At 50.8% G+C, this 14,021-nt stretch overlaps 1 protein-coding gene across 1 annotated transcript in view; it reads right to left on the reverse strand.

Moving 5' to 3' along the window:
* Window positions 1–4,821: 4,821 nt before the first annotated feature.
* SLCO2B1 (solute carrier organic anion transporter family member 2B1) overlaps window positions 4,822–14,021 on the reverse strand; it is a gene marked incomplete at both ends in the record, with an annotated part of 43,321 nt that continues 34,121 nt past the window's right edge. Inside the window, 5 exons of the mRNA XM_080612760.1 lie at window positions 4,822–4,996; window positions 5,847–5,967; window positions 6,665–6,729; window positions 8,464–8,633; window positions 13,008–13,167. Of these exons, the coding sequence (XP_080468886.1) occupies window positions 4,822–4,996; window positions 5,847–5,967; window positions 6,665–6,729; window positions 8,464–8,633; window positions 13,008–13,167 (691 nt within the window). The remainder of the gene's footprint in view (window positions 4,997–5,846; window positions 5,968–6,664; window positions 6,730–8,463; window positions 8,634–13,007; window positions 13,168–14,021) is intronic.

Consider the following 14,021-nt stretch of genomic DNA (forward strand, 5'->3'; position numbering starts at 1 on the left):
GCACAAAACCAGACTTGAAGATGTTTCCCTGCAGAGCTCTGTGTCTCTGCTCTCCAGTTTGCTGCCTTTGCTGGAGCTGATGCCATCCACCCAACCCTCTTGCACCTTGCAAAGCCTTCTTGTAATTGGGGACACAGCTTTCTCTCCTGTGCTAATTCATCCTTTTGACCCTGTACAGCTCCCCCCAGCACTAAAGGCACTGTTTGACCTTCATATCTGTGAACCTGGTAGTACAAAGTGCTGCACAGACACATTCAGTGCATTCAGTTCTTGGTCTGGATGCCCTTCCTATACCTGCCTTGCTGTGGGTTATCTTCTTTAGCCTTCCTGGACCACAAAGCAGCAAGACTGAAAGAAGTCAATGGAGTTATTATTGACTCATATTAACCTCCCTTATGTAATTCATAGCTGTTGCCTACCATATATCCTGAAGTTCTTTGTAAAGTCTATTTTAAGTTATCTCCAGGGGAATATCTCCTCGAGGGAAAACCTGGCAAAGCATAAGAGCACCGGGTGGATTCTGCCGATGCTACACCTTCCTTTGCTTCCTTCCTCTGCAGTCCTACCTGCCTGCCCCTTGCTCTCCATCAAACACTCCTCCTCCCACCTTGGAGCTGACAACCTTTCATATTCCCTGGGCTTTATCTCCCTTCCTGCTGGCAGCAGGAGGTTGCCTTCCCAAACTGCCTTTGTTTAATCTTCCCTTGCAAGTCAGTCCCTTTCAACAGTGTTCTGAAAGACCACAGAGGAGGGGAAGGGGGGAAAGTGGGTTTAGGTCTCTTTATAGAAACTCCAGCCCAAGTTAATGGAAATTACCACAGCAAAAGCATGATAACAGGCCTATAGTTGACCACAGAGCTAAGACACGCTGGTTGCTTTGGATGCTTATCTGCAGGGAGCTCTCCTCTGCTGGACGGATAATGGGGAAAGCAAGAATTCAGGCTGTACCCTGTGTATTGCCTGTGAACAATCTCTATGTGATGTGATAGGAGTTTTCCAAGTGGAAAATGGACGTAGAGTCCCAAGTCCAGCAGCAAGAACAGGGACGTGCTGTGGGTTGCTTCTGCATCTATCACAAGCAAGACCTCTGAGGAATGGTGTATCCTGCCTTGCCACATCAAATAGCACCACGAATGCAAGGGACGTGATTGAACCCATTCATCTTTGAGTGATGCTCTTTGTGAGCAAACTTACAAGACAAATTGCTGTGTAAGGTTGGGGTTTTCCCCTTTTTCCCCCTCCTTTCTATAAGCAACACCACTGCTGTGGTAGATGTGAAGTTAAGAAACAAGGGGGCTTTGTGAAAGGCTGCACAGTCATCCCTCTGAGGCTTTCTGTTGTGGTTTAACCCCAGCCAGCAACTAAGCCCTGCTCAGGCACTCATTCCCTCACTCATTCCATTCAGTGGGATGGGAAGAGAATCAGAGAGGCAAAAGTGATGAAATCTGTGGGTATAAGACAGTTTAGTAGGAAAGCAAAAGCCACACAGGTAAGCAAAGAAAAACAAGGAATTGATTCCCATCTTCCCAGGGCCAGGCCAGGTATTCAGCCATCTACAGGAAAGCAGGGCTCCATCACACATAAATCTGACTTGGGAAGACAACATCATCACTCCCAATGTCCCCCCTTCCTTCCTTCTTCCTTCAGCTTTATAAGCTAAGCATGATGAGGATGCTGCAAGGGCTGGAGCAGCTCTGCTCTGGGGCCAGGCTGAGAGAGCTGGGCTGGGGCAGCCTGGAGAAGAGAAGGCTCCTGAAGGGGAGACCTGAGAGCAGCTCCAGTGCCTAAAGGGGCTGCAGGAAAGCTGGAGAAGGGCTTTGGACAAGGGCCTGTAGGGACAGGCCAAGGGGAATGGCTTTAACCTGCCCGAGGGGAGACTGAGATGAGCTCTTAGGCAGAAGCTCTTCCCTGTGAGGGTGCTGAGGCGCTGGCCCAGGGTGCCCAGGGAGGTTGTGAATGCTCCATCCTTGGCGGTGTTCAGGGCCAGGTTGGATGAGGCCTTGGGTGCCATGGTTTAGTGTGAGGTGTCCCTGCCCATGGCAGGGGGGTTGGAACTGGATGATCTTAAGGTCCTTTCCAACCCAAACCATTCTAGGATTCTATGATCCTAAAGTCATTCTCCAAGCCAATCCCAGGGCACTCCTGGCATAGCACAGTGAGGCTCTGGGGTTTTCATGCCACACAAAGCAAATTGTGCTGGTGTTCGCTTGTGGTGGGTGGGAAATACCCTGGAGTCACTTGAGGATGTGCTGAGCAAGGCAGGAAACTGCCTGCAAGCCAAAGGCTTGTGCTGAGCCAGGAAAGAACCTTCTTCTCCACCGGATGCAGCGGGGATGCCGCAGGTTCATGGGCTGCCAAGACCTGGAGAGACCACAGTGAGCATCATGGGCCATCTCTTCTCTACTCCTGTCCATAGAACCTCATTTCTATTCCATGCCTGCTAACAGCCTGGTTTAGAAACAAACACCACCTCATCACGGCTCAAAAACAACAATGTAAAACTCCCTGAAGTTGGGCTTTCTGATGCTCATGGTTAGCTTACGCTACTGGTCCTTCCTTGAGTGGGTCCACCTACATCCCTTCAGCATCCACACTTTTGTGTGTCTTCTAACAACCTTCTTTAAGCCAGAAGTCACTTCTCTGGGTTTAGGTACTTGTGAACAGGGCTGGAGTCTCTCATCTCAATGGTCAAAATGCTCTGCAAAAAAATAGCCCCCCAAAATCCCTAAAATAAAATAAAGCAAAATAAAATAAAATTAAATGAAATAAAATGCAATGAAATAAAGTGAAATAAAATAAAATGTAATTAAAGAAAATGTAATGAAATAAAGTAAAATTAAATGAAATAAAATGTAATGAAATAAAGAGAAATAAAATAAAATGTAATGAAAGAAAGTAAAATTAAATGAAATAAAATGTAATGAAATAAAGAGAAATAAAATAAAATGTAATGAAATAAAGTAAAATTAAATGAAATGAAATAAAATAAAGTAAAATGAAGATAAAATAAAATAAAGATTTAAGTGAAATAAAGTAAAATAAAACAGAATAAAACGGAATCAGTTTCTCATTCTGATGGGTGTTAATTTGGTCTCACAATGGCTGGGCAAAGAGTCTGATGAACTATCCAAACCAGCCACTTAACCACCGGCCTTTCTCCCTTCCACCATGGCACACCCAGACCTCACCATAGGACTGTTTGCCGGGGTGTGAGGAGTTAAGGAGTTTTCTCCTCTGTGTGTGTCTTCTCTCTCCTGCATATTTGGGTTGAACTTCATGGTTTTGGGGTTTCTACTGAGCTCCATTCTTCAGCCAAAAATGACAAGTTACCCAACAGTCTGTGGTTGTGCCCTGATGGCATGAGACCAGGAACAGAATTTACGCTTGGATGGAAAGGAGCCCTGACATGGGAAGAACGCAGGAAATAGAAGAAACTGCCCCAAAAATCACACCAGACTCAACTTTCACCCCATAATTAGAGCTGCATCTGACAGTAACCCCTTGAGGAGCGCAGCGAGGCTGGCTGAGCTGTGGGCAAACGGCTTGGCCATGAGCTCTGTCTGCAAGAGGGATGGGTTCAACCCCTCTTTCTAGTCCTGCATCCCTGGGGAAAGTCCTGCCTTTCTCAACTGGAAAAAGGGAAAGAGCCTTAACACTGCCGTGATTCAGGAAGCTCCTGAATAAGTACTGATAATAAAACAATAAGAATTATTAATATTAGTATTACTGCTGCAAAATGTGGCCAAACTGCCAAAGCCTGTGGGTAGAATCATGGAATCCCAGCCTGGTTTGAGTTGGAAGGGACCTTAAAGCTCCTCCAGCTCCAACCCCTGCCACGGGCAGGGACCCCTTCCACTGGAGCAGCTTGCTCCAAGCCCCTGTGTCCAACCTGGCCTTGAGCACTGCCAGGGATGGGGCAGCCACAGCTTCTCTGGGCACCCTGTGCCAGCGCCTCAGCACCCTCACAGGGAAGAGCTTCTGCCTAAGAGCTCAGCTCAGTCTCCCCTCGGGCAGGTTAAAGCCATTCCCCTTGGCCTGTCCCTACAGGCCCTTGTCCCAAGCCCCTCTCCAGGTTTCCTGCAGCCCCTTTAGGCACTGGAGCTGCTCTAAGGTCTCCCCTTCAGGAGCCTTCTCTTCTCCAGGCTGAACAAGGTACTGAACAGGTATTGGAGTTTCTCTCCCAGGCTGGATCTGTGGCTCCTTTTGACTTCCTCCCATCCCCAGCATCCTCATCCTTTCCCCTCACCTCCAAAGCAGCATCTGCACAGCAGCAGGGTGAAACAGGCAAGTTTGTCCTTGCATTGGTCCACAGCCTGTGACAAACACCCCATCAATGTCAGCTCCAGTGGGATGAAGCCTTCAAGGAAGAGAGACCATCTAACACTGCAAGAGCAAAAGGAACAAGCACAGTGACATTTTGGGGACAAGGACAACCCATCGCTCACGGAGATGGATGGATCCAGCACAAAACCATTTCTTACAAATGATTTATTTAGAAACCCCACAGAATCCTTCAGCTTCGTGGTTACTGCTCAGCGCTGGCATCACCAAGACCGTCAGCAGGAGCAAGTGCTTTGGAGGACATAAATCCAGATGGCTGCAGTGTCCAAAGGTTAATGTGTGTGGACTAATCCACGTGAAGGAGCAAGCTGCACCATTGAGGTGGAGGAGGCAGACGCCCATGGCACTACAGATGTAGTACATCCCACCCAGAACATTAGGAAGCAGCCCCATTGTCCACCGCTTCAACTGTCCATCCTTCACAGTTCAAGTGTGGCATGATTCACATGGCTTCACCTCCAAGGTCATGGATTTCTGGTGTCACACTTTGGATTCTGGGCTCTTTATGGAGTTTCCTGCCAGTTTCTCCTTCTCTGGGTCTGCCTTTGTCCCTGCTGCGTTGCTGGCTTCCCTTTCCTGCCGTCTGAGGATCACATAGACAGTCACGAAGCACAGGAAGGCACCAACCTCAAAGAAAAACTGGAGACCAAGGTACCTGTGATGTGGAAACGCAATAAATCAGGGTAGGAAGTGTGTTCCTGTGCACATCAAGCACCAATACCCAGTGTTCTCAGGCACCCAGCAGACACTGAACATGGGGACTGGCTCCTTGGGCACATTCAGCAACTGCTGCAACCCTGGGTCCTGAGATGGGTGGCAGGAAGAGGAGGAGAAGCTACCAAGATGCACTTCTCTGGTGTTAGATTAAGAGATCATATCTGCTGACAAGAAAGCGTATGCAGAAGGTCATCTGGTTCAGCCTGGGCCTGCAGGGCCAGGCCAAGGGGAATGGCTTGAACCTTCCAGAGGGGAGACTGAGATGAGCTCTTAGGCAGAAGCTCTTCCCTGTGAGGGTGCTGAGGCGCTGGCCCAGGGTGCCCAGAGAAGCTGTGGCTGCCCCATCCCTGGCAGTGTTCAAGGCCAGGTTGGACACAGGGGCTTGGAGCAAGCTGCTCCAGTGGAAGGGGTCCCTGCCCGTGGCAGGGGTTGGAGCTGGAGGAGCTTTAAGGTCCATTCCACCCAAACCAGTCTGGGATTCCATGAGGACTCCACTACATCCCTGGGGAGGCTGGTCCAGTGATCAATTGTTCTGACTTCAATGCAGGGAGTTCTTCTGGAACTGGTCCTCTGTGTTCTACAGCAACAAGTTAACATGGTCCTTGGCAGGGTTTCGGCTTGTGACAAAGACTTTCCAAACCATTCCTGGGCCAGGGGAGAAGCGAGTTTCCCTGTTTGCTTACCATGGCATATGCAGCAACTTATCCCATGTAGGAGGTGGCCTGATGCCACGTTGCCTCTGGGCTTCCCTCTGCACCCTCAGCCCTTATACTGATGCGCATCCCTACCTTTGCCTGAAGAGGTTATTGTCATAGTATCTGCAGGCTGCTTTCCTGTCACACTTCTTCTCCCAGAGGATGCAGGTCGTGTCGATGGCGCTGCCGTACAGAACAGGTCCTGGCATCCATGCTGGAAGCAGAAAGGGTTAAGAGGGGCTTTGTGATGTTGCAGAAGGAACTCTGCCATGACAAACCCAACCCTGGTTACTCTCTCATGTGAGGGGATATAAAGTGGCTGGGGATGGTCTTTGTGGTGGCCCATGAAGCCACTGGTCCTGCACAGAGCACCAAGGGCTGGCTGTGTGTTTGCACCCCACCGAGAAGCAAGATGGTCCTTCTTTCTCATTGCTCTTTGATAAAGGACCATTGCTCATCCCAGGAATGATGCTCACCTCCTTCATGCACTGTGCACATATGCTCCATCCCACAACTGCAATGGCGTGTTCTGGGGGTCTCTATTTGAACATGGATTTTCACCATAGGAAAACTAACTAGCGGGATCACAAGACATGGCTTGCAGCCACCCTGATATGCTGAGGGCAAACATGGCAGTATCTACACATAGCCAAGGGCTGCACACCTGGACCTAAACTTATTCCCTGCCCTTCTTTATTTCACCACATACATGTACCCCATGGAGACGCCTCATTCCCTCCCCACCATGTGCAGCCCCCCAGACCCTGCAAGGCAGCATCTTCCCTGGCTTAGAACAGGCTTTAGTCAGTCTGAAGCTCTGATTAAACACCGGTTCTGCAGCCCTGGGGCTGCAGATTCCCCCAGTGCTGCCATGATTCTCCAGGATGCTGTTTCAACATGTTCTCATTTACCTAAAACTCTCAGCAGCATGAACTGTATCCCGACAGCAAAGGATTTGTCTTCAGGCTGGATGCTCCTGAAACACAGAACGGAAATTGTGCTGCAAAGATGGATGTTTCCCTCCCTGGTCTCACATGAAGCCTTACGGCACCTCACCCCCCAAATCATCCTTCAACCCAACCGAGGACCCCAGGCAGTTCCCGTTTACATCAATGTCTTGATGAAGCTTCATTCATCAAGGCCAGACGCCTTTTCCTGGCCTTGGAAGACCTGCTGAGCTCCATAAGAGACAGGGAGGAGCTCAGTGAAGTATTTTTGCTTCTTGTTTAAAGAGTAAGCCACAAACAAACCCCAATTTAGCTGCTGGCTCTGCAAACACAAGCAATACAGGGGATGCTTTTTGCAGCTACAAAAGAGATTTACCCATTGAGGAAGTCGCTTTCCTTGAGGATGTCCCAGTGTGTGTTTTGGTGGTACCCCAGTTTTCTGGAAGTATTTCAGGCTGTGGTTCCTCATGGGGTCACGCATGGGAGAGAACCGGGTGGGAGAGGACCTTCAGGTCCACACATATCATAGAATCCTGGAATGGTTTGAGTTGGAAGGCAACCTTAAAGCTCATCCAGTTCCATCCCCCTGGCCTTGAACACTGCCAGGGATGGGGCATCACTCCAGGGGACTCAGCTTCCCTTTCCTCCCTGACTGCCTGCTCTTCACATACCTCACTGATGGCATTAAAGGTGAGGTTTATGTGATTTAATAATAAGTCAAGCTAAAACCAGGTTTTAACCATAGCTTTTCCCTAAAAAGCAACTCTTTGGAGGGCTTTGACCACAGAAATGTGCTTGGGGATATCATGTGTAGACTAATCCATGGCTTTTCCCTCTCCTGCCCATCCCAGCCTGGGGCTTGTGCTGAGGTTGGCTCCAGCCTGCCCCATAGGCACCTTTCCAAGGGTATGGGCAACTGCAGTCCTAATTGCTTCTCTGCACTGGGAAGGGATGCTGTGCCCAAGGGAGATCCACCAGAAGGAAGGAAAGTAATTAAACTTCTTCACTGAACACAGAACTGCATTAAAAAGTGCTGAAGTTCTGCAGTGCTGAGTCAATGCTGAGTTAATGGTGCATCTCATTCCTGAGGTACCAGCCGTGGTGGGGAGAAGGAACAGGATCTGCTGCTGGATCTGGAGGAATAGGGGTGCTGAGGGCAATGCGGGGCTCCTGTGAGCCCCACGGCCCCATTGCTGGGTGGTGGGGCTGTGGGGGCCTGGCACGCTGCTGAACACCACGTTCCCTACAAGAGCAATTGGCCACAGCACCGTGGCTCCATGATGGAGCCTCCAGCAGCCTGAGATCCCCACTTGGCTGCTTAACTCTGCAGGGATCGGCAGCAATAACCAGAGAGACCTTGGAGGAGCCTTTGCAGTCTTAGGGAAGCAGGAGCTCCGTTTAGTGCTGGGTCTTCAAGAGCAAGTCCTGAAGGTCTCTCCTGTTCCAGCATTTGAGACTGGAGATGCTTGATGGTTCTGTCCTGCCCAGCAATGCCAGGTCTCCTGAGCCAGGCATAGCCTAGAAGATGGACAATCACACGCATTGCCCTGATGGGAGCCCCATTCCCTGCACCAACACGAGCAGAAACCATGTACAAACAATGGGAGGAGCAGGGCATGAGGTGTAATACAGGGTTGATTTCCCCTCCAGTCCCTCAGCTGGAGAGAACCTTCCCCAGTTCAAGGACCTCTTGGTCTTCCAAACAGCACTTCCTGATGTCTTTTCCAGCTGCACCCAGACCGTGGCCAGCCCAAGGTGCTCACCTGAGGATGAGCATGAAGGATGGCGTGTGGGATGTGCTGGCAAGGATCCCTGCCAGGCAGGACAGGATCACAAAGGGCAGGAAGAGGTGGGAGCAGCCGGTGCTGCAGGTCCCGGGTCTGGCAGAGCCCATGAGCCCGTTGTCGGAGATGCAGCTGCAGTTGGTGTAGTTCTGCAGAGAGGAGAGAAAACAGAGGCTGCTCATCTGCTCAAGGCTATGGAGATACCAGGGGAAAATGCCAGCTGCCATAGGGTTGTCTGTGCATGGTCAGCAGTAATCAGCACTCAGCACTTCCAAGAGGGGTTGAGGGGAGGAAGAAACACATATGATAAAGCTGGATGGGAATAACAGGCCGAGCGCATTGAGGAAGCACAGGTTCCCATCCCCACTTACAGCCTACAATGTGCTGTCATCGCTGAAAGGAGGTCCCAGGCTCACAGTGTCCCAAGGGCATCACCAGGATGTCACATGGGTGAGCACGCACAGGTGATGGGGAAGCTGGTACCACCATGGTGCCTTGGTTCGAATCATAGGATCCTGGAATCCCAGTGAAAGGGACCTCAGGGATCATCCGCTCCGACCTCTCCAGGCACAGCAGGACCCAGACTGGATGCCCAGCACCCTGTGCAGCCCCATCTTAACAGTGTCCAACACTGGGGAGTCACCACTGCCCTGGGGAAATTGTTCCAATGGCTGCTTGTTCCCATTGGGAATGATTCTCCTCTTGTGTCCATTGGGAATCTCCCAGCAGTAACTTGTGCCCATCACCCCTTGGCTTTTCCATGGGACTCCTTGTCCAAAGGGAGTCTCCATCTTCTCTGCAGCCCCCCTTTAACTCCTGGCACATGGATCAGGTCTCCCTGAGCCTTCTCTTCTCCAGCTGAACAGTCCCAGCTCTCTCAGCCTTTCCTCACTGCTGCCCAGCCCTGGGACCATCTTTGGGGCCCTTCTCTGGCCCCTCTCCAGCCCGGCCACAGCTTTGCTGTGCAGCAGGACCCAACCTGACCCCATGTTCCAGGGGTGTCCTGACCAGCACCCAGCACGGTGGGACAATGGCACCTTCATCCCTGTGGTGATGCCCTTGGGGATGTTCCCCAGCACCCTGTTGGGTTTCTTTGCTGCAGCCACTGCTCACTCCTATGGAGCTGGTATCCTCCAGGGTCATCTACAGTGGTACCTTGATTCATCTCTCTGTCATTCCAGAGACATCTGGAAGTGCTCCCAGCCCACATGCATCCTTGCCTTGTTGGTGTGAGCTGCAGCAGTGCATCCCTACTCCCTGCAGCAATCCTTCTATGCTTGTTTCATGTCTGCTATGCACACAGGTTTATTTCAATGTCATCATCTGCCATACGAATGCTTTGGCATACTTGAATAAATCTGGACTCTTGGTATGAAATAAACACAGCTCATAAAACATTAAAGCCTGATGTGAGGTTACTCACCTGTGTTACATCTGTATTTAAGAGAGACATGAAGGGGCTGGAGTGGGGCCAGAGAAGGGCACTGGAGCTGGTGCAGGGCCTGGAGCCCAAGGGTGATGGGGAAGGGCTGAGGGACCTGGGGGGTTCAGTGTGGAGAAGAGAAGGCTCAGGGGGGACCTGATGGCTCCCTGCAAGTGCCTGAGAGGAGGATGGAGCCAGGAGGGGCTGGGCTCTGCTCCCAAGGAACAAGGGATGGGACAAGAGGAACCGGCCTCAAGCTGCACCAGGGCAGGTTTAGATGGAGCTGAGGAACAATTCCTGCCCCAAAGGGTGCTCAGGCACTGGAACAGGCTGCCCAGGGCAGGGCTGCAGGCACCGTCCCTGCAAGGGTTCACACCCCGTGGACCCCTGGTTGTTTCGATTATTCTGTGATCTTTAGGTGGAAATCTCCAGGGGAGCAGCCTGGGCTCCATCCCCTGTACCCACCTTGTCTCCTGCTGCAAACCCCTCCATCCAGTGGCTCCATGCAGAGCAGAGCTGCAACCAAAGCCAGTGCCAGGCTCAGGGGAGGATTAAATCAGAAAATCACTTGCCTGGGGAAAATGCAAAATCTCACCTTTGAGAGAGGGTCATAAATTCCTGGCACAGCGTTAGCAAAGGAAAGATGCCCTGGGGCAAGAAACAGGGATTTTTGTCTTTTTCTCCACATTTCAGTCACAATTCTCTTTTTCTTGAACAAGAAACCTCTTTTTAAAGACCTTTAGATGAAAGGGGTGTGATTTTGCTGTTGCTGGAGGGAGCCAGACTCACACCAGGAAGGCAGTTTGCAGAAGGGTGATCCCAGAGGCAGGAGCAGACCAGGGTCTCCTAAGTCCCCACTGCCACATCACTGCCTGGGGAAGGGGCATGGCTGATGCCCATAAGAGACCCACAAGGAACCACTCTTGGCTGAGAGCACAGGGGGAGATTTGGGATGAAAGGGGACAAAATCCCTCATCCCACCTCGAGGAAAGAGGATCTAGTATCTAAATTAAGGGATTTATCTTCTTCAGCCTTCTGAAACGAACTAAACCAAACTCAGCATTTGGGCTCCTTCTGCCGTCAAGGACAGAGAGGAGGGTCTCCAAGGGACCCAGCACAGATGAGTGCTTGCGATAGCTGAGATGAATTTGGGCCAAGGCAGTTCACAGAAATGCAATTAGATAAATTAAAACTCGCTTGATCCGTGCAACCAGCACCTTGCAGAGAGGCAGAGCCATGAATTAAAGGGACTCAAAGACAGCTTCGTGTTGGCTGGAGGCTCCAAACCTGGAGAGGGGCTTTGGACAAGGGCCTGTAGGGACAGGCCAAGGGGAATGGCTTGAACCTGCCCGAGGGGAGACTGAGATGAGCTCTTAGGCAGAAGCTCTTCCCTGTGAGGGTGCTGAGGCGCTGGCCCAGGGTGCCCAGAGAAGCTGTGGCTGCCCCATCCCTGGCAGTGTTCAAGGCCAGGTTGGACACAGGGGCTTGGAGCAAGCTGCTCCAGTGGAAGGGGTCCCTGCCCGTGGCAGGGGTTGGAGCTGGAGGAGCTTTAAGGTCCCTTCAATCCAGACCATCCTATAACTCTAAGATGATTCAATAGGTGTCAAGAAGATCCAGCAAAGTATCTCCGTGCTAAAGGAAGAGCTAATGTTGCCTTTACCAAGTAGTATTTGATGGCACCAGCCAGGGATCCCCAGTTTTGCTGTAGCATCTGGCACCACGTAATTACACATATAACGAATGCAGGAGTGGGTCACGTTCAGGAGTTTAGGATGTCAAAGGGCTGGAGGCATCTTTGGGAAGGAAGAAGCAGTTGAAAAAGCTCTGCTGTTCTAAACACAGGCACAGGGATGCAGAAGAATACATCTGGGACTAACCCTTGGCACAAAACGTAATGGTTATTAGAATGAAGTGTTGTTAATTAACAAAATGCTGCTAAAAAGTGCCCAGACAGTCCCTTGCTGCCATTACATCCTGTGCCAAGAACCCAGCGGGAAACTACTCACCCTGTATGGATTGCTAATGTGTTTCAGATGGGTATTTGAACTGGCAAAGCCTCCCTTCCTATTTACTTGTTGAACTGTATTGCCTGGAGACTCAGCTGATAACTGGCACTGTGAATACTGAGTCCCATTGGGGTTTAGGTGACAGGCAGGGAGCAGGAGAGGAGAGGGAAGCACAGGGCAGGACAATAGCACTTTCAGGTCTGCAAATCAGGGAGAAGCCAAGAGCAAGCCCCATTTCTCCAGCTCCCACATCAGGATTTTCCCACTACATCATCCTCTTGTGCAGACACATGGTTTGAGGACCGATATTTACAGGGAGGATGCACACTGCAAATGGATCATGACTTTGTAACCTGCAAATCTACAGGCTGAGAGGTGGAATAACATTGCTTTACCAAGGCCCTCCCACAGCATTCACTAACTAAATATCAGTGCTGTGTGTACTGGGGCAATGGTCCCTCCATTGCCTGGCTCAGAGCACACAGAGCTGCTCCCTGAGTCCCCAGAAGCAAAAGCTGCCTCCTCTCTCTTCATCTATAGATGTAACATAGCTAAAACAAGTTATATGATGGAGATAACCTGGATGCTTCTGCAACTGTAGGTATCAGTTGAGTGTTTTCAGCTTCCAGTTGAAGGTGTCCCTGCTCATGGCAGGGGGGTGGAAGCAGACCATAGAATCACAGACTGGTTTGTGTTGGAAGGGACCTTAAAGCTCATCCTTGTTGATGAGCATTTAGGGGTGAGGGGAAAGCATGAAGTCCACTCAACCTGCTGGGTAGCAGGGAGATACTGAAGCTGGGGTTTGTGGAGCTAAACCAGACCCAATGACAGAGCAGCTGATGGGGAAGGACACTTTGGTGTCCCAAAAGGTCGGGTACCTTGGCCGAGGACTGTTATACTGGAGAGTGCTAAGAGACACCAGGCTTTTCTTGGGATGTTCCCAACCTTCTCCTGTCCATCCCACAGGGTCATGCAGAGCTTATCCAACACTAATAAACATCAGAAAACCCAACCACCAGACCTGAGCACTGCGTGGGTCATCCCTCATTATCCATCCCATGCCAGGACAGGAATGCAGTGCAGGAATGACTTACCAGGACTGAGTTGTTGTCTGCATCGACATTCACACCCCTGCAGCCAGCAGAACAGGGTGAGATGTATTCGATAGCGTTGGAGCCACAGATGGGGTTATAGGCTTTCTCGGGGCAGTTGCACTGGAGGTTGCACTCCAAGGCGTGGTGTCCAAATTCAGAGCTACAGCAGGAGGAAAATATTAATGCATGGTGTTGACTATCATTAATATACTGAACATACACTGCAGGTATATTGGGATTAGCAAAGAAACATTTGACTGCTTAACAAAACCTTCCCCATGTCATAGAATCATGGAACAGTTTGGGTTGGAAGGGACCTTAAAGCTCCTCCAGCTCCAACCCCTGCCACGGGCAGGGACCCCTTCCACTGGAGCAGCTTGCTCCAAGCCCCTGTGTCCAACCTGGCCTTGAACACTGCCAGGGATGGGGCAGCCACAGCTTCTCTGGGCACCCTGGGCCAGCACCTCAGCACCCTCACAGGGAAGAGCTTCTGCCTAAGAGCTCATCTCAGTCTCCCCTCGGGCAGGTTCAAGCCATTCCCCTTGGCCTAAATGTGAAGACCCACAGAAATTCCACTACAACCCCCCAAGCCTTTGCTCTGCCTGTACAAAGCATCCTGACCACAAACGGCCCAGAAAATCACCCACTTCCTTCCCATTTAGCCCCAAATCTGGGTTCCTGGGGTATTTGCAACACCACAGAGGTGGTGAGCTTCCCACTGAGGGCTCACACCAGCTTCCACCCAGACCACAGGATGCTGAACATGAGACTTTACAGACACACTGGACCAAGAAGGTCCTGCCCATGTTTAGCTGTGTAGGGAAGCAGCCACAGCTTTGAAGGTGTGATCCCAGGGCTGGCCCCTGCCCAAACTCTTCTCCTTTGAGTAAGTGCTGCACTTCCCAAGATGAATTTTTAATCTTGGGCTGTTTATGCCAAAAATGTTCACTTTGGGTTTCCCAACCGGTCAATGAAGACGGAAGGAGTGAGGATGCAATGAAGTCAGTGTTTATT

Source organism: Psittacula echo (assembly GCF_963264785.1).
Source record: "Psittacula echo genome assembly, chromosome: 3".
NCBI lineage: Eukaryota > Metazoa > Chordata > Aves > Psittaciformes > Psittacidae > Psittacula > Psittacula echo.